Source organism: Xylaria bambusicola (assembly GCF_022495145.1).
Source record: "Xylaria bambusicola strain CBS 139988 unplaced genomic scaffold F5B22scaffold_13, whole genome shotgun sequence".
NCBI lineage: Eukaryota > Fungi > Ascomycota > Sordariomycetes > Xylariales > Xylariaceae > Xylaria > Xylaria bambusicola.
Window position 1 is genome coordinate 789,720 of NW_025953566.1, and position 24,430 is coordinate 814,149.

A 24,430-nucleotide genomic window follows, 5' to 3' on the forward strand; every position below is an offset into this window, starting at 1 on the left:
CCAAGATGAGATAGATAGCTGACACATTTTTGCACTTCCGGCGCTGTGAAAGGAATCAAAACGGTAGAATATGATTACCATGGTATATGGAAGGTAACGTTTGCAAGTCACAGTCACAGGAAACAATTCAGGATGGCGATGTGATTGAAAGAAATCAATTCGAGAACTCCAATAAGATGCACGCTCCCCAAATTATGTTCTATCAGTGCAAATTGCCACGCATACATGAATTTGAATTCGACAAGTGCCGCCTCCTTCCAGCCCCAATGCAACCAGCTCTTTGCATGCAAGTTACCTACATCGCCAAAAGATCATGACCAACCAAATGATATGTTCTCATTACAAATGGCTGAGACTCGAAAAACGCGCGAGATCCAGCTCGGAGAGTTGTGGGACGAGAGTCGACAAGACTTGATATTGAGTGTGTCATATATGCGTCGTGAGGTAGAGCGGGGTGGGGTCGGTGACTATCAGGACTTTGGCCTCAATCCTGCCTCCATATCAACCCACAGGAGAGCAATGCTCTCATTATGTGAGCGACGTCGTCTTCCCTGCAGCGTGTAGTCATGACTTTTTTGCGTCTCATATAAACAACTTCCATGCTCTATATCCTCTATGTACGACAATTGTTATGATTATTGCCTCCCAAATGTTTCGGTGTATGGAGCTGTCGATGTCGAGATCACGTTCATCCGTAACAATGAAGGGGATTCTGATAGATGAATATAATATGACCCAAGATCAAATCAAACGAACCGACATGGACTAGGTCGAGTGGTCCATTTTCGGTAGTATAGTCTCAAGGTTAGGTGAAATGTGATGATTGAGGGGGTGAGATCTGACCATAATTGGCCGGCGTCGTCTATGAAATCATTCACGGCTCTGCAGTCACTTTCTTGGCCGTTTCTGTGCTGCCGATGCTCGTCACGCTAGTTTGCGTGTCGCGTCTTCTCGGATTTGCCATCCTTTCAAGAATGGGAGAGTTGACGTACTCCTTGGGCAAAACTCGTCTTCTGGTCTTGGCCATTGTAAGGCCGTCATCGCTGTCGCTCTCGTTATCCTCGTTGTCATCTACATTATCGGAAGACGGTAAAGTAGAGGCTTTCATCTGATGACGTGGCCCTGGAAACAATGTTGGGTACTGATCATCTACCCTCAGGGGGAACCCCTCGATAGGCTCTTTCCCCAATGCAGGTGGGGTTAAGGAGTCTGTAGTGTCTATAAGAGACGGTCGGTCGAAGGAACCAGGCTTCAGTAGAAAATCACCTTCAGCATCTGCTGAAACAGAACTGGCACCGCTGAGTAGTGCGGGAAGTGAGGGATCTGACCGGAAACTCTGCTGGGGCAGGTTTTCAATACTTATTGGACTAGTCATCGGAGTACAGAAAGCCCCAGAAGACGTGGAGTTGGAAGTGGCCAAGGTACCTGCAGTGTTAACCCTGGATGAAAATGGCCTGTCTTCCCTTGCGATCTCATCATCTGGCGACGGAGGGCATGGTGGCACTGATGACGTGACATTGCCATTATGCGATGACGTGTCGTCATGCTTCACTTGTTCCTCGGACTCACGGATCTGTTGTCGGATCATGCGTTGCTGGGCTCGAGCAAAAGTCTCTGGGGTGGACGAGTTGTATGCCCTCGGAGGGGGCGTCTTCCCTTCCATTTGCATGACATGGTGGGCTGTCAACGGTCGCCGGTCAGGTTCGGGAACAATAGGGTGCTTTCCATGGATGTTTGAGTCGGAGTTGAACTGGCCATGCTGGTAGGTACGGGAAGCCGAAGGCGACAAAATTGGAGACATGAGCGAGAACCTATTCGCGGCACAGCTAGGATCAACGGACAACGGGCGTGGAGGCAATTCTATATTGCCAGGAGCAACTGCAGTGCTAAGCGCAACCATGGGCTCTGCTCGTTTATCTTCGCTTCCGAATAATCCCCGGTCGACTGACTTTGATCGGGCAGGATCGTCGTTGATTCGAACATCACGTGCTTTTCTCAAGGAGGCAATCGAATTATCTGCGGCTTTACCATCGGCAGCAACGGGAATTCCAGACGCCATTTGCTCTTCTTTTTCCTTGGCATGCGCCAACGCGATCTGGGCATTGCTAACCGATCTCACTCGCGCATGGCGTTGAGGAGCAATCAGGCTTCGGCCTGACGAGAGGGACGTAGATGAGGAGAGCGGAGCCCCTAAACCAGGTAACATGTCAAATATACTCCCGTAGTCGTTGGTTGTAGAATTTAGCTCTGCACCGGGAGGTGTCGGGTGTTGTCGTGGAGAATCAAGAAGCTCTCTGATCGGAGACTCGTGTGGGGTGGCACTTACGCTTTGAGACAGAGGGTGTTCACTTTCTCTGGGTGTCGTAAAATAGTCGTCAGGCCGTATGCTTTTTCGGCGGAATTCTGGGAAGAAGGGGAACGGGCTCGTACTTGAAGGCATTTCACCGTTCGAGCTTGCGACGCTGCTTGCTGCCCTTCTCCGAGAAGGGCCGTGATTCTCTTGTTTCTCTGTCCGGCCACCGTGCATCATCACCTTGTTCACAGCTTTCTTGACAACTGAGCGTGCCCTTTCCATCAAAGTAAGAGGCACAACCGCCCGTGTTATCTCTTTTTCGTCTACTTCGATCTTGCGACCGGAGAACCGACGTGAAGGATCAGTTTCATCAATCCACTGAATCGGAGGCATGTTAATATCGGCAACCACCCAAGGATGGCGTTTGACGTCTCTCAACCTGATGCGTTTTTCGGGGTTTTTGATAAGCATTTTACGCATGAGGTCGTGTAAGTCATCGTCGATTTCTTCGTAGGATAAACTGTTGTCATCCCGATATGGTCCATTGTTTACCCTGTTGTGGAAGGACGTCGATAATGGTGAATGATGAGGATCAACTGGGCGAAGGCGCCGACGCGGGATATATACCTCTTCCTTAGCTATCTTCTTAAACATTTGAAACTCATCCTCAGCCATGAATGGTATTCGGGCGAATATCAGACAGTAGAGGGTTACACCTAGGGACCATACGTCTATTTGTTCCGATATCTTGGGTTGTTCGTGATCGACTTCCGTATAGCACAGCTCCGGAGCAAAGAAAGCAGGTGTGCCAACAGTTTTGGCGAGCTCTAGGTCGTCATCAAAATCTCTCGCCTCCGATTCGGAAACCAGTTCATCAGGCTCGCCTTCGCGAATGGGTCGGCCAAAATATGATACCCCAAAATCCGATATCTTCACTCTATGATCCTTGGTCCATAACAGATTTGCGGGTTTGATGTCGCGATGGACCACGCCCTCGTAATGAAGATACTCGAGACCCAAGACCGTGTCCCGAAAGGTTGCACGGGCTTCGTCCATGGTAAAGCATGGAACATAAGAGAAATCGTCCGAAAACGAGTCACGAGGTAGCGGGCCAAAGTCAATTGACGACATGTGGGAGATGATGGAATCAGCCATACTTGGGGACCTGTCACGGAACACCTGCTCTTCGACATAAGCACCATACATTGTCCCTTCCAAAGCAACCAAAGATCCAGGTTTCGATCGCAAAGGGCCAGGTGTCTCTTGCTCGCTTTCATCGTTGATGTCAATCGACGAAACGTCGCATTCAGAGGGCAAGGGAGTGTTGGAGCGTGTGCCAGATACGGCTGATCGGCTCGAACAGCGAGTTATGGATGCGTCTCTAGACCCAGGGTGTGACGCAGATGGAACTGCAGTGGACGGCAAGGCAGTGAGGTCCCCATCTCTGCCGAGTGAAAATGCTTGAGCCTCACCGTAATCATCATCATTGGCAGCACCATACTCTATGCTCCAGTAGTCCCCAGCTCCTCTTTGTGACTCTTGCATCTTGGCCCTCTTCAGTTCATTGATTGCATGTCGTTTCTCGAGAAGCTGGTAATATCGTTCGCTTTCCTCTTCATCGGTCGTCGTCAGTTCGCCGTTCATCCCCTTTTCTACCATTCTCCTCTCCCATAAACAGATAAACGGGACGCCTTTCTTGCGCCAGACAATCTCTCCAAGCTCAACATGTTCCAAGACGACGTAAATCTTCTTCAGCTCAGGGTCGTCGATAATTTCGAGCAGCCCAACAACATTTGGGTGGCGGATTTTCTTGAGAATGGCAATCTCTCGCTTGGTTTTGTCTTGTGGAGATGCGGTAACTTTTCCTAAACGTCTCTTTTTCGAGAATCGCGGAATAATCTTAATAGCAACATTTTCGCCGTTCTCCAAATTCTTTGCCAGCTTTACTTTACCATGTACACCACGACCGAGCTCTTCTAAGACCTGATATTGATTGATCAACTTCCGCCCTGTCATCAAGTCGAGGTCTACAAGCGCCTTGTGCGTTCTATTACCGTCGACGCATGATGTTAGCAAACCTCAAACCACTTCTCGAATCCACCAAAAAAGGGCTGGACAAAGACAGCGAACTGCTAGCCTAGCATTATCTTGATGCCATTCCGGCATAACAAAGGATGTGTATTGCTTACTCTCTCACTTTGTGGCTTTGCAAGGGGTGCAAATAAGGGCTATTCATAGAAGCAGATGGCGTAGAGGTATCCGAGGCAAAATGGGGGAATACATTGGAGCGGATGTTCGTCGGGCTGAAGAGCCCCGGGGACGACACCGGGGTGCTGTTGGCCGTCCGCGACGGGATGGCGGGGAGGTGAGGGGTGTTATTGGTCATGGAGAGGTGAGGACGCTGTGCTTGATGAGGATCCATAGCGACACGGACGAGGTTGGATTCGTGGTGGGATTGTGGTGGCGGTCATTCTGAGACGCAGTCGAACCATCTCGTCGCAATCACGAAGGCTCGAGGACAGACATGGAGGAGAGAAGGGGGTTTTGTTAGCAAGCCATGGCCAGAACCCAAACACAGTTCCCAGCTAGTATATGTCGGAAGAATTGAAGGAGGAAGACGAGGCAGAGGCAGAAGCAGAGTATATTCACACAAAAACCAAGTTGGCAGTGTGGGAGGGGTCGTCCGTCAGGCAGGGTCAAGGGGCGGTGGAACAGGAGGCAAAATTGACTGGCTGGCTGGCTGATTGATGGGAGGAAGAGCCGACGACGAGGAACCGGCGAGATGATAACTCGGACAGGACGGGCAAAAGAGGGTTTGTCGGCGGCGGTGGTGCAAGAGCTTGCAAGGTTTGGAGTGAGTTCGGGTCTTTTAGGTGTCTTGGGTGCGTGTCTTGGGCGTCTGGGACATGGGGCCGTCATTTCTGTGTGTGTCTCTGGCTCTCTCTGTCTGTCTGTCTGGCTGTCTGGGCCGGGCCTGTCCTGGGCCAAGGTGGGCTGTAGTGGTGTACACTACACCAGGTACTTACCCACCTAGGTACTACCTATACTTCTGTGGTGTAGCGATGGTGGGTTGGTGGGCTGGTGGGCTGGTACCTAGTGGAGCAGGCAAGAGAGAGCCTACCTAGGTACCTAGGATCAGACAGGACTAGCCTACCTGAGATACCCTGCTAGTGCAGCTTTCTTTGCCTACCAGACCTACCATGTACGGTATGTACTTGAGAGATAACTGTACAGTAGTAGGTACATGCACAGGCGTGCAGAGGCGTGTTGGCGTTAGCGCACCCTCTAGAGTACCTAGGTACATAGATGCACCCTTGTAAGTACTCGTTCCCACCACCCACATCACAAGCATGCAGTGTCCGTGCAGCAGCAGGCAGGGTCCACTCTGGTACCTTGGCGATTGAGTAAGCCGTGCGACGAAGTCGGATCCCAGCCAGCGAATGCACCATCCACCTATCAACATGTACCTACCTTTCTTTTACCTTTCTTTTACCTCTCTTGCTTTCTTCAACAATACAATTGGACTACGTGGATAAGTGCCTGTCACGTTCCACGTTCACCAAGCGACTCTGATCCGCTGCTTTTGCCAGGTGTACTGTATATACATACTGCTACAGTTCCATGCGCCCAGCCCTGCGAAGCCCTAAGAAGCCTGTTTTGGGCTTGGGAGCCAATGAGGATTTGTGGAAGCAAGGTATGAATGATACCTACCTAGGCACAGTGCACCTCCACAGAATTACTGTATTCCACTATCTATCTACCCGAGCTAAAGTATCTACCACTCTGCTACCACCACTTAGGCCAGCGCTACTCGAGCGAGCACAGTGTGGGCTGTTATCTTAATCTAGAAAGTACAGCACCTAACCTAACTAACCGTACATATCATGGGGTGCAGACTATCGACCCTCGATAGCATGCCACTACCAAGACGTAAGTCTCTCTATCGTCTTCAGAGACTTGGCTTTGCTTGACGTTGATCCTATAGATACCTATGGGTCAAATGTCAAATTGACAGGTATGTCATGTTGTTGTACCCATAGAAACTACATAGTAAGACATTAGAGGCGCGCGGTATTCGAAGATTGAGATACCGACAGGGCGAATAAGCGCTCATGATATCTATGTGTCCATGCCTCTAGTACGTACGTATTACTTCGTAGTGGAGTTACAGATCTCGATACTGAGAGCATGCTCAAGCGGCTTTGGTACATTACATACCTAGAGCCACTCACTACGTGTACAACTCATGACACCTGCAGAAGCTATCCATTACTCGTGCTTGTTCTGGGTACATGTATATTTGGCATTGGACGTTAACTCTAACACTCTAACCCAGTCTCATATATAAAACACTTCAAATTGTTCTAGAAGCAGAGAAGTTCTAGATGCCGTGTCTCAGACAGGTAGATTTCCCTATAAAGCTTCATTCCTAGTACTGCCCTCCGTGTCTGCACAGCAAGCGTCCAAAAGTGAAACATATAACACGAAAGGCGATAGGAGAATGAGCAGTCGGTCTACATGTCATCACTGTGTTTTGAAAGGCAGACTTCTAAACATACCTAGTCCTATTGAGTAATGGCTCAACAGGTAATTACTGCGAGCTGGTTGGTTAACATCAAGTATCTATCTAGTTACATAGTCAACGACACCTGGGGTCATACCTAGTACATTTACAAAAGCTAGCAGCAATATAGTTAGTTGCATAGGACACTTTGAAGCAAAACTTGGATTGACAATACCTACTACTCCGTACACAGGTAGGTAGGTAGGTAGATAGGTATGAAGAACGGCCTGCCCCACTTACATATCCAAGAGAGGCAATCCGGTATTTCTCTATTATATTTTGAGCACTGACATCTACACATGTGAGCAAAATTACATACTTAGTAGTACACAGAAGCGAATCGCATGAGGTGCAAAGAGATGCCATTCTACAGCCAGTGTGTAGTATAGTTTCAACGATCGAACGACCGTTAGGACTGTCAATATCGCATAGTACGTGTTTAGTATGCAGTAGAGTCAGATACACAGCTGGTACCTGATGAGTAAGGCTAAATATGTGCAGACGACCACGTCACACAGGAATACGATGGAGTCGAGTCGCCATATCATATACCGGTACACGGAGGCAGGTACCTATCATGTAAATTCTAGGATTGATACATATGGATATGTAGCACCTTATGGCAAATATATACATATGTAAGTACTGACTAGATGAGTGAGCAACGCAGCAAGCAGGCTGAAGCATCGTGACTTGTCTATCTCAAATTTGAAGATGGCTCTCTCTCTCTCTCTCTCTCTCTCTCTCTCTCTCTCTCTCTCTCTCTCTCTCTCTCTCTCTCTCTCTCTCTCTCTCTCTCCTGTACATGTACCAACCGCCACGTGTTGCACCGTGCGGTAGAAGAAAGACATGATGATGTAGCACATGTAGGTATCATTTCGCCATGTAGACCCGACGGACCCTATTCCGACGCCTGAGCTTCGCAAACTCTAGCCGCTCGGTGATTGACCGCTCTTCTGCCAAGGTCCGTCCGTCACACTGCCCGCCTATAACGTCGAGTGCGAATTGCTCGCACGACTATACGCAAACCTAATTGGCATTGACTACATGGAATATGCACGTTTGAGAGAGACTTGCTAGCAGGCGTGGCGAACTATACAGTTTATACCGCGCAACTAGTCGCATATGTAGATGACACACTCGTGGTTAGATGCATGTATTACATACGCTGCTGCTCAGTGTAACTGGGGGCCAATAGAGGATAGAGGTGGAAGTGGAAGTGGCAAGTTCCATGAATCTTCTGTCTTTACTTGAGATAAGACGGCACGATGCAGAGTGTGGCACGTAGCATGAAGCTACCTACCTACCTAGATACTGAGTAGGTAGGTGTGTAGCAGTATGACAAGAGCACAGGGACATAAGGGCGGTCTACCGGTAGTCGTGAGGCTACTTACTTGCAAGGTAGGCAGCGTAAATAGAATCTCCCGGGCAGTACCCGGGGTTCATAGCTTCTCTACATGGGGACGTGCTGAAAACTTATCCACCGTCTCTTATAGCCAGGGAATACCCAGCCAGACCAGCAAAGGGCTGGGATAAGAGAAAAATTACATCGACCTCAGGGAAGTAGGGAATAGATACGACTTTTGCGTCTTGTGTCTAAGTACGATGGTAGGTAACCTAGGTACTAATGTGAGGCTCTTGTGCGCTTACGCCATACGAAATTGCTTTCATCCTATCATACTACATCGTAGATGTGAGCAGTCCTGTGCCTGCTCCCTTGCCGTCGTCATCATCTACCCTTGTCCAACTGCATGGCCCTGGAGATAATGGGACCTCTTCATCTTCCGGCTGTCGCCGTTGCTTGCTTGCTTGCTTGCTTGCCTGCTGCAATAGCGTGGCGACAACGTTCAACTGCGTCACGGAGCCTCCCCGCTCTCTAAGCCCACCACGACTTCATCTACAGACTTCTCCCTCGTTACCAAATCGCATATTTGTTGGCTTGTGACGCTAATAAGCGCAAGTACCGTCTCCCTCTTTCCCTTCCGGCGCTTCCCTCCCACTCACGATACCATCGTCGTGGGAGGGGCGACCTCAATGCACCGATTTTTGTCCGCATTCAGATTATCCTGCCTGCATGCCCAAGGGGGCTGCATCGATGGGAGTCTGGACCGCGGGGTCGGCAGTTTTAAAGTAGTGTTCCAAATAGCAAAGGCGTTCACGATGCCAATCAGGCCGCACCACAGCGGCCAATATTGGAGTCACCGTCATACAGTCAAAATCGCCCAACCGGGTGATACAAGGGTGCACCACGGTCAATACCTACCAACACACATCAAAATGCACATAGGACAGCGGTGCAAGTCCGAAGGCGGAGCAGGGGATCGTCACACTCTGCTTACTTCTCGCACAACGGAGCAGAGTAGCGTACTTGGACAATGGTAGGTTAGGCGTATATGGCCTACCATGTTCTGAATGCTGCTGAAAATTGCTAGCATTATCATCATACTGCGCACGCGTAGAGGAGATTATGAACATAACAAGTGCAGGATGGAAACCCCATCGACGGACCTACTGAATGAGTAGGTTGATGCCGGATGAAATATCTCAGCATTGCACCTCAGGATTGAATTAGCTGATGAACAAGGTTCCTTGTACGACCACCATGCCTACCAGGATCCGATAATTGCTAGCGAGGTTGTCTTTTCATTTCGTATCCTCTTCCGACACGACGCGAACGAACTCTACCTACCCAGCCAAGCTTTCTCCGCGTTCTACCGACTCTATCGGTTGCAAAGCTCTCAAATCCCCCACTCCACGATGTTTCACGGCACACGGTTTGTATCACTGGGTATTCGCACCCGTCCATACAGGCCTTCGGTCTCTCTAATCAGGTTTTCACTGCTGGCGCCAATGGCCAGACTGCATCCACCGGAGCCAGACTCGGATTAGGTACTCAGTACCTAGCGACCTACTAACGCAGGGGGCTAGGATTACGTAGCAGGTTCTAGCCTATTCTGCTCACAAACAGGACACATTCCGGGTCTGGTGCTGCGACGACGACCTTCACGATCCTGCGGTCATGTACTGATGCCCTGCGCTACTCTATACATGTGATATGTACTAACACGTAGCTCTTATTACTAGTACTATACATACTTACTATGTAGGTAGTACGGAGCAGACAGACGGTCTAGGCTCCTGATTTCCTTAGGGTTTTTACTAGTGCAAGTCGATGTCGTCACTCTACCGTAGTCAACATCGCGCGCCATATCACACCCAGGTTGGGTTAGCAATTCGTCGTCGCAAGGAGGCCATCGTGAGTTCATGTCGATGGAGTGGCGACTGTACATGTAGGTAGTATCCTTGAGTGTAATTTGTCCGTTTCCTAGTACTGCAAATGGAGACGTGCGCATTTTTGGATGAACGATAGCCCCTTATGACTAGGTAGCGTACGGTCTCGTACAGTGGAGAGTAGCATTTTGGGTCTCCATTCAACCCATTGCAACTGAGGTATTTGCGGGAAGCCATGCGCTACGGGAGCAAGGTTCAGGGTTTGGAGTCGAGAATACTGCACTTTTTCCTTGTGACCCGCCGCCCCAAGCGACGATGATGTCGCTAAGGTACCAAAGCTGCTTTGGGGAAGAAGTGTGTATAATGTACGCTAGTGAGCACATCCCACATGATAACAAAATTAGACATCGTCGACGGGCGAAAGAGCACAGACCGAGACGAATATTGAAGAACCCCAGGTAATCTGATGGTGTCGGGTTGCTGAGCATGTGTAGCTACGTCCACCAATCATGATCATCAGTTAACCATGGATTTGAGGGGATCAAGGCAAAGTATGCGGAGAAGAAAGACCACGATCACAGATTGCGGTCTCTTGGAGCTTATCTAGTGGGCACTTCCATAGCCAGCAAGTGGTATATACGAGCAGAAAAAATATTGCGCATCTTTTGTCCCTCAACCCAGGGCAGACCAGGGCCATGAACCACTGGACAACATTGCGACGTAACTTTCCATAATCCTTTCCGGCCGGCATTATTGAGAGCATAAGAGAAGAAACGACTTGTCATAAACTTGGAGGCTTAATTAAACACGAATAAGGTAGGGTCGGTATACCGGGCTTCCTAGGTATACTGAATGCCGAAGCTACCATCATAAAATGACACAACGTACCTACGACAGAGATATGTAGGTAATGCCGTGTATCATTTTGAAGCGTGGCTGCATGTAACTGCAGATCTGCAAATAATGCACAAGGCGACAGCCACAAACAACTGGTACAATCACCAACAACCTCACAACTCTAGCTGAGTAAACATATCCATTCTGTTTATTTTGGCTAAGCTTGCCATCAGTAGTCATCTCGGCATAGTGAGACGAACTGCCTTTCTATCCTTATGATAGGCACCCGGCTGATAAATCTCGGTCCGAGTTGTATCGTGAGACATGTGTAGCCCGAGACACGGAGTGCAAAATCGCCGTACACTAAAGCATCTTTTGCAGGATCTGGTTCTGCAGGCGACGGAGGGATCTCGCTGATACATCGCCGCCAAGTAACAACAGGAATGTCTGCAATGTCACGTTTACTACGTCTATGTACTCGCAGGTAGATACTATTTCGACCTCTGCTCAAAACATATAAGCCGATTTCTTATGTACAGATACACCTCGTAAAATCACCTTACCTGTAGACTATGCTGTATGATGCGGTGGTGCACCGGGGGTTACATTCTTCGCAGCTATCCAAACCCCCTGCGCAATCATACCCAAGGAGAGATGCCGTATATCGTGACATCGACACTGCCGTCGCGATGAGGTCTAATCAAGAGACATCGTCCTTACAGTACTTGGTGTTCAACAAGACGTTCCCATGCAATGCTAATAAATAGATTACCATGTTATAGTATATGCGCTCCAGGTTTTATGCATCATAAATGGCATAGTGCCGGCGCAAGAGCTCCGTTTGGTTGGCATAGACCCCAAGTTTCGAGGGTCTCTTAAGGGGAAATGCGGAGGCGACCATGTATCGGAGTATACGTATACCCACGTACAGTAGGTAGCTCGAGGAGGTATCTGATCAGTGATATTGGTGTGTGGCTGGGATCCGCCGAACGACCATGACCACAGCCCGAATGATTCGATTCAGCTTCTAAGGTATCACTCGGCCGGCGTAACTACCAGCACGGCCGAGAAACCACGCCACCGGCTATCATCGCAGGGTTGGTGATAGGGTATCGGGCCTCTCGGTTTGTAGCCTTGCTGCGCTTATAACGCCATCACGGCTCCAAAATAGCCGGGCATGGTAAATCACATAACTACCTAACCTAGGTATCTGAAGCAAGCAAGATCCTTACTTGCATGAGAGGCGTGCTGAAACCGGAGTGGAAGCCAGTGGGCTTTTCATGTTGCTCTAGCAGCACTCCAGAAACACTCTGAGCTGCAGAAAGCCGCTCGTAGCCAGGCCGAAGAGCAAAAGAGACAACTCGAACCGAGGGGAAATGGGACTCAGAATTGGTTTATTATGGTACGCTACTGCAACTCGGCTGGGCGCATCATGCTCGAACACCTCCAGTATCCGGTATATCTATCTACACTGGACCTTACCTCATAGATACCACTCTAATGAACATCAACGCCACAACGCTCAGCTACAACCGCCCAACATGCACTCGACCCAACAGTCTCGGTCGTATCGGTACATCGAAGCCATCAGGATCAGACAACAGCCTAAACCGGCAACAACGCCGCCTGATTGGGCGAGCCGTCGCCAGCTCTCTCAGCCCGAGAGACGGTTTTCATCCATCCGCATGCAGGGGATGCCCCATACCTTGTCAAGAACATGTCTACGGTATACCTACACTACCTGTAATCCAATAGCTACAATAATTACAGATATACCTACTTATACTACCTACGCTAGAGTATCTAATCGACGTGATGATCCGATCTGGCTTCCCAAGTCAGACAGGAGTGCAGGACCGAGCAACTAGCTGTGGACGACCCTGGCACGGTGGCATGCATACTAGTATGATACTACTGTGCCTATGCCAACTAGAGTCCTCTACCCTCCGTGAACTACACCAAGGATTCACTAGACACGCCGGGGCATCGCGAGACTACTCAGGCAGCCAAGGCGGTAGCGTAGTGCAGCTCCTTTCTTTCAAGGGCTTCGACTCCGAAAATAAACCTGTGAAAAGTACGGTGCTAAGCTGCTACCTAACACGGCCAGGGACAGTACCTACATAGGGAGGGAATGAGGTCCTCGCTTCGATGATTGCTTGTCAGATAGATAGCTGTGTAGTACACAGATTAAATTAATCGGTTGGGTACCTTAGGTAGGCATCCAAGAACTTGAACTCACGATCCATCGTGCAACGAAGGAGTCCACTATTTGTCTGCACGTCATCCCACAGATTGCCGGCGACCAATCATCACGTCATTGCAAAATCGAAAATTCGCTTTGACGATCCACACACCCTGCAAGCCAATCCGAATCCGGCGATTGGTGAAGACGCCACACGTACAAAGGTCTGCTGTATTGAGTGTCGAGTATCAAGTACACACCAGCTTGCCTTTATCCTCTGTCTTATGAAAACATGTATCTATCTATCTATCTATCTACATGTACATACTAGTAGTACACAGCACGCAGCACAGTAAGTGCAAGTACAATACCACACTCCCGAATTATAACGACAGGACAGGACACACGCTCTGCCTAAAGGTTTCCAGGGGATTCCTTTGCAATTCATGACTGGCAGCCACTCGTTCACCATATCATAATCCTATTAATCCTATAAACCCTAGTGATCCTTTCGTTTTGCTCATTGGAAGGGAAAGTAAGATAAAAAAAAAAAAAGAAGCTTAGATTTCTAAATACCTAGCTTATCAGTGTTTCAGCCCGCTAACTTCGCCCTTAAGCCAGTACTTACTCAGTGACATGTGATGCGCCAAGCTCTTTTGGCTGAAACAGCTTGTGCGTTCGTTCGTGAGGTCAAATAAAAAATGGCCACCTCTATCTACATATCTATTTATCTAACTATCTTAACAATTGCATAGGTACCCAGGTACTAATATAGTACTACGTATATCGCCACTCGGTATCTGTAGCCGTAGCTTGATGTCATGACTAAGAGCCCATCCCATCTCTCCACTACCTCATATACATAGTATATTCAGATCAACAGACCGATGGAGATAGGGACTAGCATGTACATGACTATTTGCAAGCAAGCCCATAGCTTTAAATCGCTAGAGCTTGACTCGATCATGTTGTGCACAACAGTCGTGAGAACGCCTACGCATCCTAACTAATAGATATCGCATCTTACGTAAGGCCAATCGGTGCAACGACAAATGCTCCATCCAGTAGATAAATGAAACATATTCCCCTCGATTGCCTCCAGGAAACCGGAGAAATGACACTTGATGGAATGGTTACGGTATGGGTCCTTTGGTGTCGCGCCGCCTGCACAAATGCACCTAAGTAAGCGGCTTTCTACCTTTCTTGCGCTTGCATTTGCCAGCAACACGCCACCGATGACGACGTAGGTATACCCCATAGCTACACCCTACAATACGGAGAATATCGAATATCAAACGAGTGATCTTTTGCAATGTTGCTTGCTCGCCACTGACACCCCCCATGTCCCCTACATGTATGTAAGGGTCACTCAGTCTTAGTTAAGTGCTTCAACCCACGGCAAGTTACGTGCCATCAAACGCCATGACATGACCAGAAAGGTAGGTAGGCGACCACCGCAACCCGTCGTCCAATAAGTGAAATTCCCCCGCAGAGCCAAAAAAAAAAAAAAAAAAAAAAAAAAAAAAAAAAAAAAAGGAACGATTTCCGCGACAACCGACACAGCATCGGTCTTATTGCTACCGTTGTCTAAGGAGAGGCCGCCCGCGCGAGCGGGATGCGGAGAAGGGGGTGTCGTAGTTATGAATTCATACGTTCCAATTCACCACCACCACCACCACGCGGGATAAATGGTGTGCTGGTGTGCGTTGCGTTGCGTTGCGTTTTATTTTCTGTTTTATTTTGTTTACCTTACCTACCTACCTACCTACCTACTCAAAGCAGCGCGTATCTGGCCCGCCTCAACCCCAGGTCCCATACTTGCACGCGATCATCGGCGGCCAGTACAGCTTTGCACGGTATACCTACTTCCCATAGCTGGACTGATCTACTGGCCACCGATTGTCCCCGTTTTTCGATAGTTGCCGTAGGTGTATGTATGTAGTTAGCTAGGTAGGTAGGTAGGTAGGTATGTATGTCTTGAGACTCGGTCACGAGCCCCGCCGAAATGCGAGGGTAACACCCCAACTCCCCTCGATGGAGATGGAGATGTACGCACAACTACCTAGTGTTGTTGCGCGGTACTCTAGAATCAAATAATCCCGCTGAAGCTTATGGGTATTGGCTTGCAGATATCTTTGCGAACGACCAGAGAACCCCCAACCCATGGGACTTGTGGCGACCTGTCTGGGATTTGCTCGGATACTCTCTCGGAGAAGTAGGAGAACGACCCGAGGGCCAAGAACGACGTTCTGCAGAGTGATGTAACTATAACCTTAATCTCCTTGTCCTGGGTCAACCTCCATTTTGAGTTCCAGGGTCAGCGGTTAAGGGGATTGCCGATGGTATGCTTCGTGACTTCTCCGTCAAATCCAGATATCGTGTACTATAGAGAGCACGACGATAGTTAGGTCCGCTGTGTTCGTGAGGGGGTCTACCCCTCTGAGCCTTTCTGACAGGAATGGCCGTCGCATTTCCGTGGGGAAATGTTTGGAAGTCCGCGTGTTTTAAAACTAACGTTTGCCTTCGCGCACCTAAATATCATGCCGCATGTCAAGCTCGCATTTACTGTATGCGTGGTTGACGGGTGGCAAATATTCCTGGGGAAGATGTTCTATGTACCTAATGAGTATATTGGGAATATTGGGTTCAGGACAGCGACGTTGACTTTGAACATACATCTCGTGGCCTGTCATCCGTGGTTCAGGTCACCGAATACGTGTGGGATCACATGCCGTCACTCGGCGTTCCGAACTACACGTTCAGATCCACGTGTTTCCATGTCATCTTACAGTACATGTACATAGTTGTAAGATGGTCATAGTTAAGTTTTGCAGTCTTGGTCTTGCACAAATAACTAAACCTGTTTCTTTTTAACCGAAGGAAGAGAGAATGGGGCAAGTCCGAAACCCTATGGTTCGCTTAAACCACCGTCTGTGTTAACATCAGTACCAAATATACACGCTCGCTAGTACTAGTTAGAAGGCTCAGTGGAAGGGAATAGGCGCAGCGTCTCTTAGTGCTTTACGAGATTTGCCGTCAATGTTGTTAGTTATGTGGTAATTACAATTTGGAAATGTTACCATAGTCGATCAAGATGGGGCAGGTGGCAAGCAGTTCATATCTGTTATTAGTAGTCTGATACCATTACACAACCCATCTGACTACCAATTGCCGATTGACTTCATCAGGTAATCAGGGCAATTTCACTTCCAGGGCCAGGACACGACTTTCCCCTCGTCTGCATGTAAGATCGATGTTGCTTTTCAGCTTAGCAACGCGGTGTCTGTATCTCGAACGCAGTACGGCAACCAATCCCGTCCTGCTGCTCCACCAGCCTGCCCGTTTCCTAGTTGGATTAAATATATGGAAAGAAGTAATTTCAATTACTACCTTTCAATCTCGTCCCGGCTCCCATGACACACGTGCTTAGTAGTTTCAACCTGCACCAGAAGCTGGTCATGTCGACTTTGCTAAGCCTTGCGAAATGCTATACCCGCCCAACGTGACACTTTCAGTCGAATATGTATAATATAATAAGAAAAGCTTTTCAGTCAGTTTATTTCTTCAGATTGAAATAGATGCTGAAGATGGGGTTGGGATTATTCACGGGCGAGAACCAGCCCAATATGATAGTACCTGGGAAAGGCTAACAAGAGGTGCTTGCTGAAGTCGATTACATATATATTTCTGGACTGGTTCATCGTTCAGCTCCGGTATTTACTGTGCATACGGAGCATCCGATATCTTCAGATTCCGTATCAGCCAGTAAGCCCGTGAATCAATGAAAGTTATGTAGCCTAGACCCTAGAGCGGCATCTGTAATGACCAAACTGAAGTAAAATTACAGTTGCTACAAATATGTTCGACGGTCTACGTGTTCATGACTTAGTCTCGATGGAGCCACGACTGCGAGATATGAGGTGAAGGTCAGCTTGGCAAGACATGGATCTGTTGAACAACAAAATTGACCCAAGAAGCCTGATGGCCTACAAGTTGAAATTTAGCGAAGAGAAATCTCGCAAAGCCTAACTGAGTGTATGATTTGGTCACGACGAGAACTTCTGGATAACCATATTCTTCCGTAGCAACAAATACAGGCTTCTCCTTATTGACGTACCATGTAGAATGTCATCCGAGGAAGACTAGAGGTAAGTTCGCAGCTAAGACTCTTCATCTTTTCTGATACCACGGTAAATATCTAACTCGAGAGATGACCTAGACTGAAGAATAATATGAACCACAAGATCCCAACTCCTGGGAGAGATGAACTGACTTAAGTGTGATGTAGAAAAGACCACAAGACTAGCGTACTACATGCCTCTCAGTTTCCAGCGAATATGGGTCACGCTACTATAACATCTCATCTCATTCAATCACTTTATATAGCCTCTGCAACAACACTATGAAACACCCAGAAGGAAGGTCACGAAATATACTGTCAACATGAGTATCTGCAACCTTTACCTAGCGTATATGACATGCGCCCTGTTCCCCGTCAGCTTGTATACTCGCCAATGCGAAGGTATGACGGATACTCACCGTCTCTTAGGCCAATTTTGAGAGATAGTGTACTTGGGAGCAAACTATCAAGGCTAACATATCACTCGTACAAGATGGGTCGCCTTGTGTGGCAATAGTATACCATTTCCCGTACTGCGCGACTGATGGCGGGAAGCTACATACATGTATCTTGTACTATGGTGTCAAATATTTCGGCGACTATCACGAGCCTATAGTCAAAGGAGTACGTCCTGGCTTGTGCCACGCTGCACGACGCATGGCGTAAGAGCACATGAACCGCCGAGGTTGCTAAGCGCTTGTCGGTGATTGCAAGAGTAGCACTATATAACTGCTTTCTTGAATAATAGTAGCGCCACTTAAATTGCTGGTCGAGCTTGATAACAGCTGCATGCGGGTTACAACTAGCTCAGAATTTCATCCTGAATGGAAGTTTGACCTATACCTTAAGTAAAGGTGATATCGATCACATACATTGTGACGTGTAGGAAGAAGTCTCCGACTCAGCAAAGCAGATGGATGTAAATAATTCTACGTATGCACATAAGTAGAAGATATTGTCCAACTCTATATGTGACAAGCTACTTAGGGTCCATACCCTCATCGGAAAGCTTCCGCGTGTTGAAAAGTATGGGATTTCTAATATCCAGTGATATACAACCTCCATTAGAGGAAAGGCTGATAAAGTGCTTAAATAAAGTATATATGATGCCACCGCGAGTTTCATATTCATGTAAGCGACTCAAAGCTCATTGATCCCACAGCATGACCTAATGGTATGCTCGTAGCGAGAACATACTATTTCTGCAAGGGGTAGTCTATAGCAACCCGTCCGTTTACTCATACGTATCCTCATCTCGCATCTTGCGTGTGCCAGGTTGCTGAACTGTATATTGTGCCAGTTGAGCATCATTTCTTCCTTGATCAAGTTTTGACAGAATATTTCTTGTATATTCCGTTGGACACTCTTCAAAATTGTCTGATAAAGTCAGTGCCTAGGTATTCCAGAAAGCCAACGTGGAAAGGCAGCAGTAGACAGGGTGTTAAATAGAGATAGGCTGTCTCAGAGCCAGGTGTTGGGAGTAGAACGTACATAGATCTAAACCAGAGTGGCAGCAATTGCTGTAACTGGAGGCTGAGGAATCATGGCTTTCAGGCACTTGTACCATCTCGATGGACTGAATACCTAAATATTCACATGGATATTTAACTGGAGAGGGTGCGTAACGGAGATCAAACCAGCCGCATTCTCCGTGCTTCCGGGATTCACATCGTCGTAGCTGAATGCATACCCCGAGCCCCCAATGAGATTGTTGTGAACCACCCTGGCGTAGTGGTTGGTAACTGATTCCTGATAATACTTATCAGGACCAACGTCGTGTGAAGGTTGGACTCCGTCGAGATGTATCGTCGAACGAACGAAGGCAGCACAAAGACGGGGTCTAAGTCGCGCGCGCGACCACGACTCTGTAGCCCCATTTGCAGGGTTTGCGAATGGACCCGAATCACAACCGTAGATATCCCTCGAAACTGGACGGGCAAAGTCGCCTGCGTCGTTGTCGCAGTGCAAGATATCATCATGACCCACGCGGCATGTTACGATCCGACCATTGTCGACCTTGATGTTTGAGTTGGGACCATCAACTTGAGTATTGATTTTTAGGTCCACATTCTTATACTTTTCCCAGGCCTTGTTGATATAAGGTTCGTAGTAGCTGATCGCATCTTTGTCGTCTGAATGGATGCTGATATACTTCTCAGGCGACATGACCCTAAGCGGAGTGTTGTTGGCGGGTGACCTTATACATAGCTTTGGCCAAAAGCCGGGAAGAGCAGACAATGCTTCGCATACTTTGACCAGTCCGTCAGGCTGAAGACCACCAATTGTCACGGTATCCGTGCCATTTGGACCTTGAGATGTTAAACTCATTCCCAATGGCAGACTTACCCAGTCAACGAACGACAGATTGACTACCATATTCTCATTACCATTGCTGGGGTCTTTGGCGTGGGTGAGTTCGATAAAACCCCATAGCTCTTGGCTTGCAATGTCGGTTGGATTATGAGGATCTGGGTGAATGATTTTTTTGTCTTCGCTCGCGTAGAAGTTGAGGTAGCCATCAGCAACGATATATATACGACCGCTGTTGATTATACCCGGCGTTTTGAATCTAGTCCCGGCGGACCCAGCCTTCCAGCTTGCGGTGGCCGGCGCAGCTTTCACGACTTCTGCACGGGCATGGGCAGGGGGCGAGAAGTACGTCGTTGCCTCTCCATTGGAACGCTGGGCGACAAATCCAACAAATTGGGATGGGTTTGCGGGATTAGGAGATTCACCAACAAGATATGTCGAGATGTTTTTTGGTGAGGTAGCTGGGAGTGTAGAGTTTAGGCCCAGATGTGAAGTCATAACCGTAATCAGGAATGGCTCAACATTTGGTTCAGAACGCGAATGTCGCAAGCTTCCATGTACTCTACGCTGATGAGGGGCTGCGTGAGTCATACTACACCATAGAATCATGAGAAATGCCGTAGCGGCTCGCATAATGCTATACTTGGCCATAACGAGAACGAATGCCTAATGTGGCAATGGTAATATGAAAATTTTCGTTAGGAAATCCGTGTATGAAATTGGGGAAAAGGAGAGGCTGTTAATTGTGTGAATTAAATTTTCATTTGAGAAGAGAATGAGAACCGAAGGGGGTTGTGCAAAAGCGCCAGCGCGAATGGCACGAATTACATACTACTGAGAAAAGAATGCAGAAAGGTTGCAAGCAACAGTGCTCGAAACTGTTAGCCATATGGGTTGTCTATTGCCTTTAAATAGACAAGAGTTTGTTGGTTCCTGTTGCAGAAATAAGCTCAGGGATCAAGACGAGGCATCTCGAACTCGGCAGTTCCTGTAAATACCAATGGGCCGTGGTTCACAGGCCAAATACGCGACTAAATTTTCCCTAACAAACTTGTGTGACACTATATAGCAATCCGCGGCCAACAATTTTTAACTATTGCTAAGAAAAACACGTGCTTGGGTCCGCTCACAGTGCGGCGCCTCTCCCTTTACAAATGTCCTCGAATGCTAGTAGCGTATAATTCTTAATTTGAATGCATTTGTTGGTTTCATACTTTTACACAGTGATGCAAAAATTCATGAAGTAAGCCAACTAGAGGCTGGATATTCCCGTACGTGTAATAAGCGCACCCATCTCTCCGTCTTTCGGCTAGAATAATTAGTAATTTCATGATGATAGGATACCTAAGCGCGCGAGTATGAGCATATACTTGCGTCTACCTCTCACCTCGTTACAGAGGTTGGCTGCTCTGAGAGCATGGAAAAACGTCTTGTAGAGAATATATGATACTGGGCATTTCATCCACAGCACAACGACGCGAGGTTTAATCGAATCCTAGGTTTTGTAGCCGAAATACTGCACTGAAGTATAATGAAGAAATAAATTCACCTCTTTTTGGAACCAGATAAACTCGCCACGCGAAGCTGGCTTGGGCCAGCTCCTCTGTGTGTTTGTAAGATGGTGTATGCCTGCAGCATTCGGGAAGTCGTATTCTAATTTAGATCAAAATGTCATGTGTTTCCTCTCTCCACTTGGATCTTATAATTTTGCGGGATCTCGCAAATACATTTTTACATTAGAAACCCATAGGCCGGGGTTGTCATAGACGATATTATTACCACTTCTAATAATATAAAAATCCACATAAGGGATAGAGAGAAGGGCGGCATTGAGCCAATACAAACGTCAAGGGATATAATATCCATGCTTACCTGATACTAAGGCTGTTGTTCTTCCCTGCACATGAGTATGTTCTTTCTGAAAGAAAAGGGTATGAGCATCCATATACCAACCTAGAGAAACAGTCAATTATTGTCACGGAGCCAAGCCTTAGTCAAAGTTATGACCCTGATTACTTGAGTGACCAAACTGAAGCCCGATTTCGCGCAGATATGATGGCATCTTCGTATGGTGCATGAAAACTATCGTGTCCCTGGGATTACGACAGCAATCATGAGGAATGTTTTTAGGTTGCCCAAGGACCTTGTGTGGGGGCACGAAGTACGACGAGGGAGCTCTCATAAGTCGTTAAGGGTCAATTAAATCTAGGGACGCTGAGGTTATGAGTGACGAATATCTTCTGCACCATATGGTCTTCATGAGGGAGACGTGAGTTGAGTAAAGTCGTATGAGGTAGGACTAGTGTTTTAGAAGTAAGGCCACCAAAACCAGCATGTGTTGAGGCATCATGTGGTCGCTTGTGAGTTCCCCTGACATAGAACATGTAACATCATTCATAAAGGGAAGCTGTAGATGGGTCTCACCACGTACATGTACGACGCACGGCATCGGGGCAGTTTGAAAAGTGAAGGTATATGCGTATATGTGCTGCCGTTTTTGATGACAATTCTCGGGATTTGAGCTCCCAATGTGGTATTACAGGATCTCTGATACAAACAATGGCATCACATGGGATAGTTTGAATGATCATGAGGTACGACTGGAGCCAGTAAGGATTCCAGCGTAAAACTTTTTTCTGTAGTATATAAAAGGGCACATATACTTTGCAAATTCAACGCCCCCTAACAGACCAGTCAAACCCAATCGGCTCGAAAACATCTCGAATGAATAAATCGCCACCTAACCATTAACTTTTCAACCCCCGTCTTAATCGATCACACTCACACAAGCACAACTTCCATCGATACAATCAAAGACACATTCTCCAAAACTCCAAGATGTGCCAATGGGCTATGAATGAGACCACGTGTCAGACATGTGGCCACCAAATTTCACAAGTCTGGGCTTACAGAGAACGTGTTTGTCACCACGAAAAGCATAAACCAGGTCAATGTCAGGTTCGGTGTAGGGGAAGTGTCATTCCCTACTATGCGATATGCTCTGCATGCATTGCACGTCAACAGCAACAACAACAGTACCAAGGTTATCATCAAGGTTATTAAACGCAACAGTAGGGACTATACGACCAGTCTTCATCTAGATATAGCCGAAGGCTCAAACGCGAAGAACAGCGAACAGTTATAGAGCCCAGTGTTCTGGAGCTTCCTTGCCTACTCCTTTCCTTCACTTCCCAATTACCAACTCTTAAGAGGAACATATCGCTCTATTCATAATCGCTGCTGAGTTTCAGCGCTGCCTCTCACTCTCATAACACTCTTTATCTCTCACCTATCTATCCATTGAGTTTGATGGCAAACGATAGTATTCATCTCATTGATACTAATACAAATACAAATCTCTGTTCGCTTATATTATCTTGTTAACTTCAGATCAAATTCATTGAGACTTGATGAGACACCGTAGTCTACTTAGTATGATCGTGACAATCAGATGAGTTCTTGGAAAGGCTTGCTACCATCTTGCTGTATATGAATCTTTACATTTGAATGATATTTCACGTGCTCTACCTAGCCTAACTAGAACGGGGGCTTAAGAAAAATTGAGCCTATGTAATAAGCTCGCCGTTGTATCATAAGGCCTCTCAGTTCAGTAGCGAGCAATTTAGCTCAAAGACCATGTAGTCTCATTCAGTTTACTGCGCTCTGTCACCTGTGACTGCAGGGGGTTGGAGCCGTTGGAGAAGATGGACACGAAAACACGTGACTTTCATTTACAGGCTCCACCAATCGGTTGGTTCCCTCTTCTCATTCCAGAAACATCCAGAAAGACTGTTATCAACGTAGCAGCTAATCTTCCTATTGAGTGAAAGGCCTGATTTGATAATATTAACATTTCTAGATCCTGTTATATCAAAGAATTGTTGGTTGCATATAACGGCAAGGTGTGACACCCGATCGACCTGGAGTAACTGGTTTCATATTCTATTGCGACAGTACCATCACACTCGATGTTCGAAAACACCAGAATATTCACATAGAGTCGGGAATTTACACCAGACTTATAAAGACATGAGGCCGAGTGGGAAATTCCTGCCACTATTTCGCAGAGCCATCATCCACAATAAAAGAACAGTTCAATCGGCACATCCCTCAAGATCACTCTCATCTATTGCTCTACTAACGCAGCGTCATCATCGCCCTTCATACAAATCATCCCTGCGACTTGCAGAATCCACCCAATTTGCGCGCAAGCCATACTCAAACCCGTCTTATAAACAGTCTTCACCATCACCAACTATGGATACATCAAACCCCAAGTCGGAAGGCAACAATGAAACTCAGTCCGAGCCTCAGTCAACCCCATCACTCCCCGCTCTCCCTGCCGCGGGCGACGCTGCACCGACACTCGAAGTAGACGGCGCAGCACTACGTCTAGACCATCTCGGCCCGCTCGTCGTAAACGAGGACGGAACGCTGAGCCGCATCGCAAACTGGGAGAAGATGGCAGACATCGAGCGCGAAAACACATTGCGGATATGTAAGTGTGTCTCTTTTCTAACGCTCTCATACTCTTCACTCTCTTCTCGGCAACATATTCCATCTCTTCTACGTCATGACCTTAACGATGATAAGCATTTAATGAATCGATTTGGTCTTCTGCGTTTCATTTCAAACTATCTATATACTACCTAATCACGTAATCGTGCGGATCACTGATTGATTGGATGCAGTGGGAAAGCGAAACCAGATGCGCCTGGCGAAACTTCGTGCAGCACAACCAGGTAATTCTGATAATGCGCCGGAAAAGGCCTCTGAAGAGAAGAACGCTCAGCCTGATAGCTAGCAAAAGATAAATAAATAAATTGCGAGTCATGTTGATGGTTACACACTGCTAATACGCTAAACGCTTACCCATCATCTTAAGTTAGTGTA

The 24,430-nt window shown here is 47.5% G+C and overlaps 6 protein-coding genes across 6 annotated transcripts; 3 read left to right on the plus strand and 3 right to left on the minus strand.

The window, feature by feature from the left end:
• Window positions 1-874: 874 nt before the first annotated feature.
• Window positions 875-4,715, minus strand: F5B22DRAFT_635412 (uncharacterized protein; the record flags this gene model as incomplete). The annotated part of the gene is made up of 2 exons (XM_047977133.1): window positions 875-4,340; window positions 4,483-4,715. 2 exons carry the CDS (start codon window positions 4,713-4,715, stop codon window positions 875-877), a joined length of 3,699 nt encoding a protein of 1,232 aa, XP_047832463.1.
• A 4,042-nt stretch (window positions 4,716-8,757) lies between these two features.
• F5B22DRAFT_82678 (uncharacterized protein) lies at window positions 8,758-9,361 on the plus strand. Its single transcript, XM_047980601.1, has one exon. The coding sequence runs from the start codon at window positions 8,892-8,894 to the stop codon at window positions 9,237-9,239; it is 348 nt and encodes a 115-aa protein (XP_047832464.1). The 5' UTR covers window positions 8,758-8,891; the 3' UTR covers window positions 9,240-9,361.
• Window positions 9,362-14,003: 4,642 nt separating this feature from the next.
• F5B22DRAFT_600922 (uncharacterized protein) lies at window positions 14,004-14,642 on the minus strand. The gene has a single exon (XM_047974565.1). The coding sequence runs from the start codon at window positions 14,363-14,365 to the stop codon at window positions 14,114-14,116; it is 252 nt and encodes an 83-aa protein (XP_047832465.1). The 5' UTR covers window positions 14,366-14,642; the 3' UTR covers window positions 14,004-14,113.
• A 240-nt stretch (window positions 14,643-14,882) lies between these two features.
• On the plus strand, window positions 14,883-16,340 carry F5B22DRAFT_600923 (uncharacterized protein). The gene has a single exon (XM_047974566.1). The coding sequence runs from the start codon at window positions 15,591-15,593 to the stop codon at window positions 15,909-15,911; it is 321 nt and encodes a 106-aa protein (XP_047832466.1). The 5' UTR covers window positions 14,883-15,590; the 3' UTR covers window positions 15,912-16,340.
• A 1,788-nt stretch (window positions 16,341-18,128) lies between these two features.
• On the minus strand, window positions 18,129-20,409 carry F5B22DRAFT_600925 (uncharacterized protein). The gene is made up of 2 exons (XM_047974567.1): window positions 18,719-20,409; window positions 18,129-18,604 (listed from the first exon to the last, which is right to left on the minus strand). The coding sequence occupies exon 1, from the start codon at window positions 20,186-20,188 to the stop codon at window positions 18,812-18,814; it is 1,377 nt and encodes a 458-aa protein (XP_047832467.1). The 5' UTR covers window positions 20,189-20,409; the 3' UTR covers window positions 18,129-18,604; window positions 18,719-18,811.
• A 3,385-nt stretch (window positions 20,410-23,794) lies between these two features.
• F5B22DRAFT_645127 (uncharacterized protein) lies at window positions 23,795-24,341 on the plus strand (the record flags this gene model as incomplete). Its single annotated transcript, XM_047978535.1, has 2 exons — window positions 23,795-24,035; window positions 24,229-24,341. The coding sequence occupies 2 exons, from the start codon at window positions 23,795-23,797 to the stop codon at window positions 24,339-24,341; spliced, it is 354 nt and encodes a 117-aa protein (XP_047832468.1).
• Window positions 24,342-24,430: the final 89 nt, after the last annotated feature.

Bases quoted from the DNA above. Each gene is read 5' to 3' on its own strand.
- F5B22DRAFT_82678 (XM_047980601.1), top strand. From the start codon at position 8,892: ATGCACCGATTTTTGTCCGCATTCAGATTATCCTGCCTGCATGCCCAA.
- F5B22DRAFT_600922 (XM_047974565.1), bottom strand. From the start codon at position 14,365: ATGGGGTATACCTACGTCGTCATCGGTGGCGTGTTGCTGGCAAATGCA.
- F5B22DRAFT_600923 (XM_047974566.1), top strand. From the start codon at position 15,591: ATGTTTGGAAGTCCGCGTGTTTTAAAACTAACGTTTGCCTTCGCGCAC.
- F5B22DRAFT_600925 (XM_047974567.1), bottom strand. From the start codon at position 20,188: ATGGCCAAGTATAGCATTATGCGAGCCGCTACGGCATTTCTCATGATT.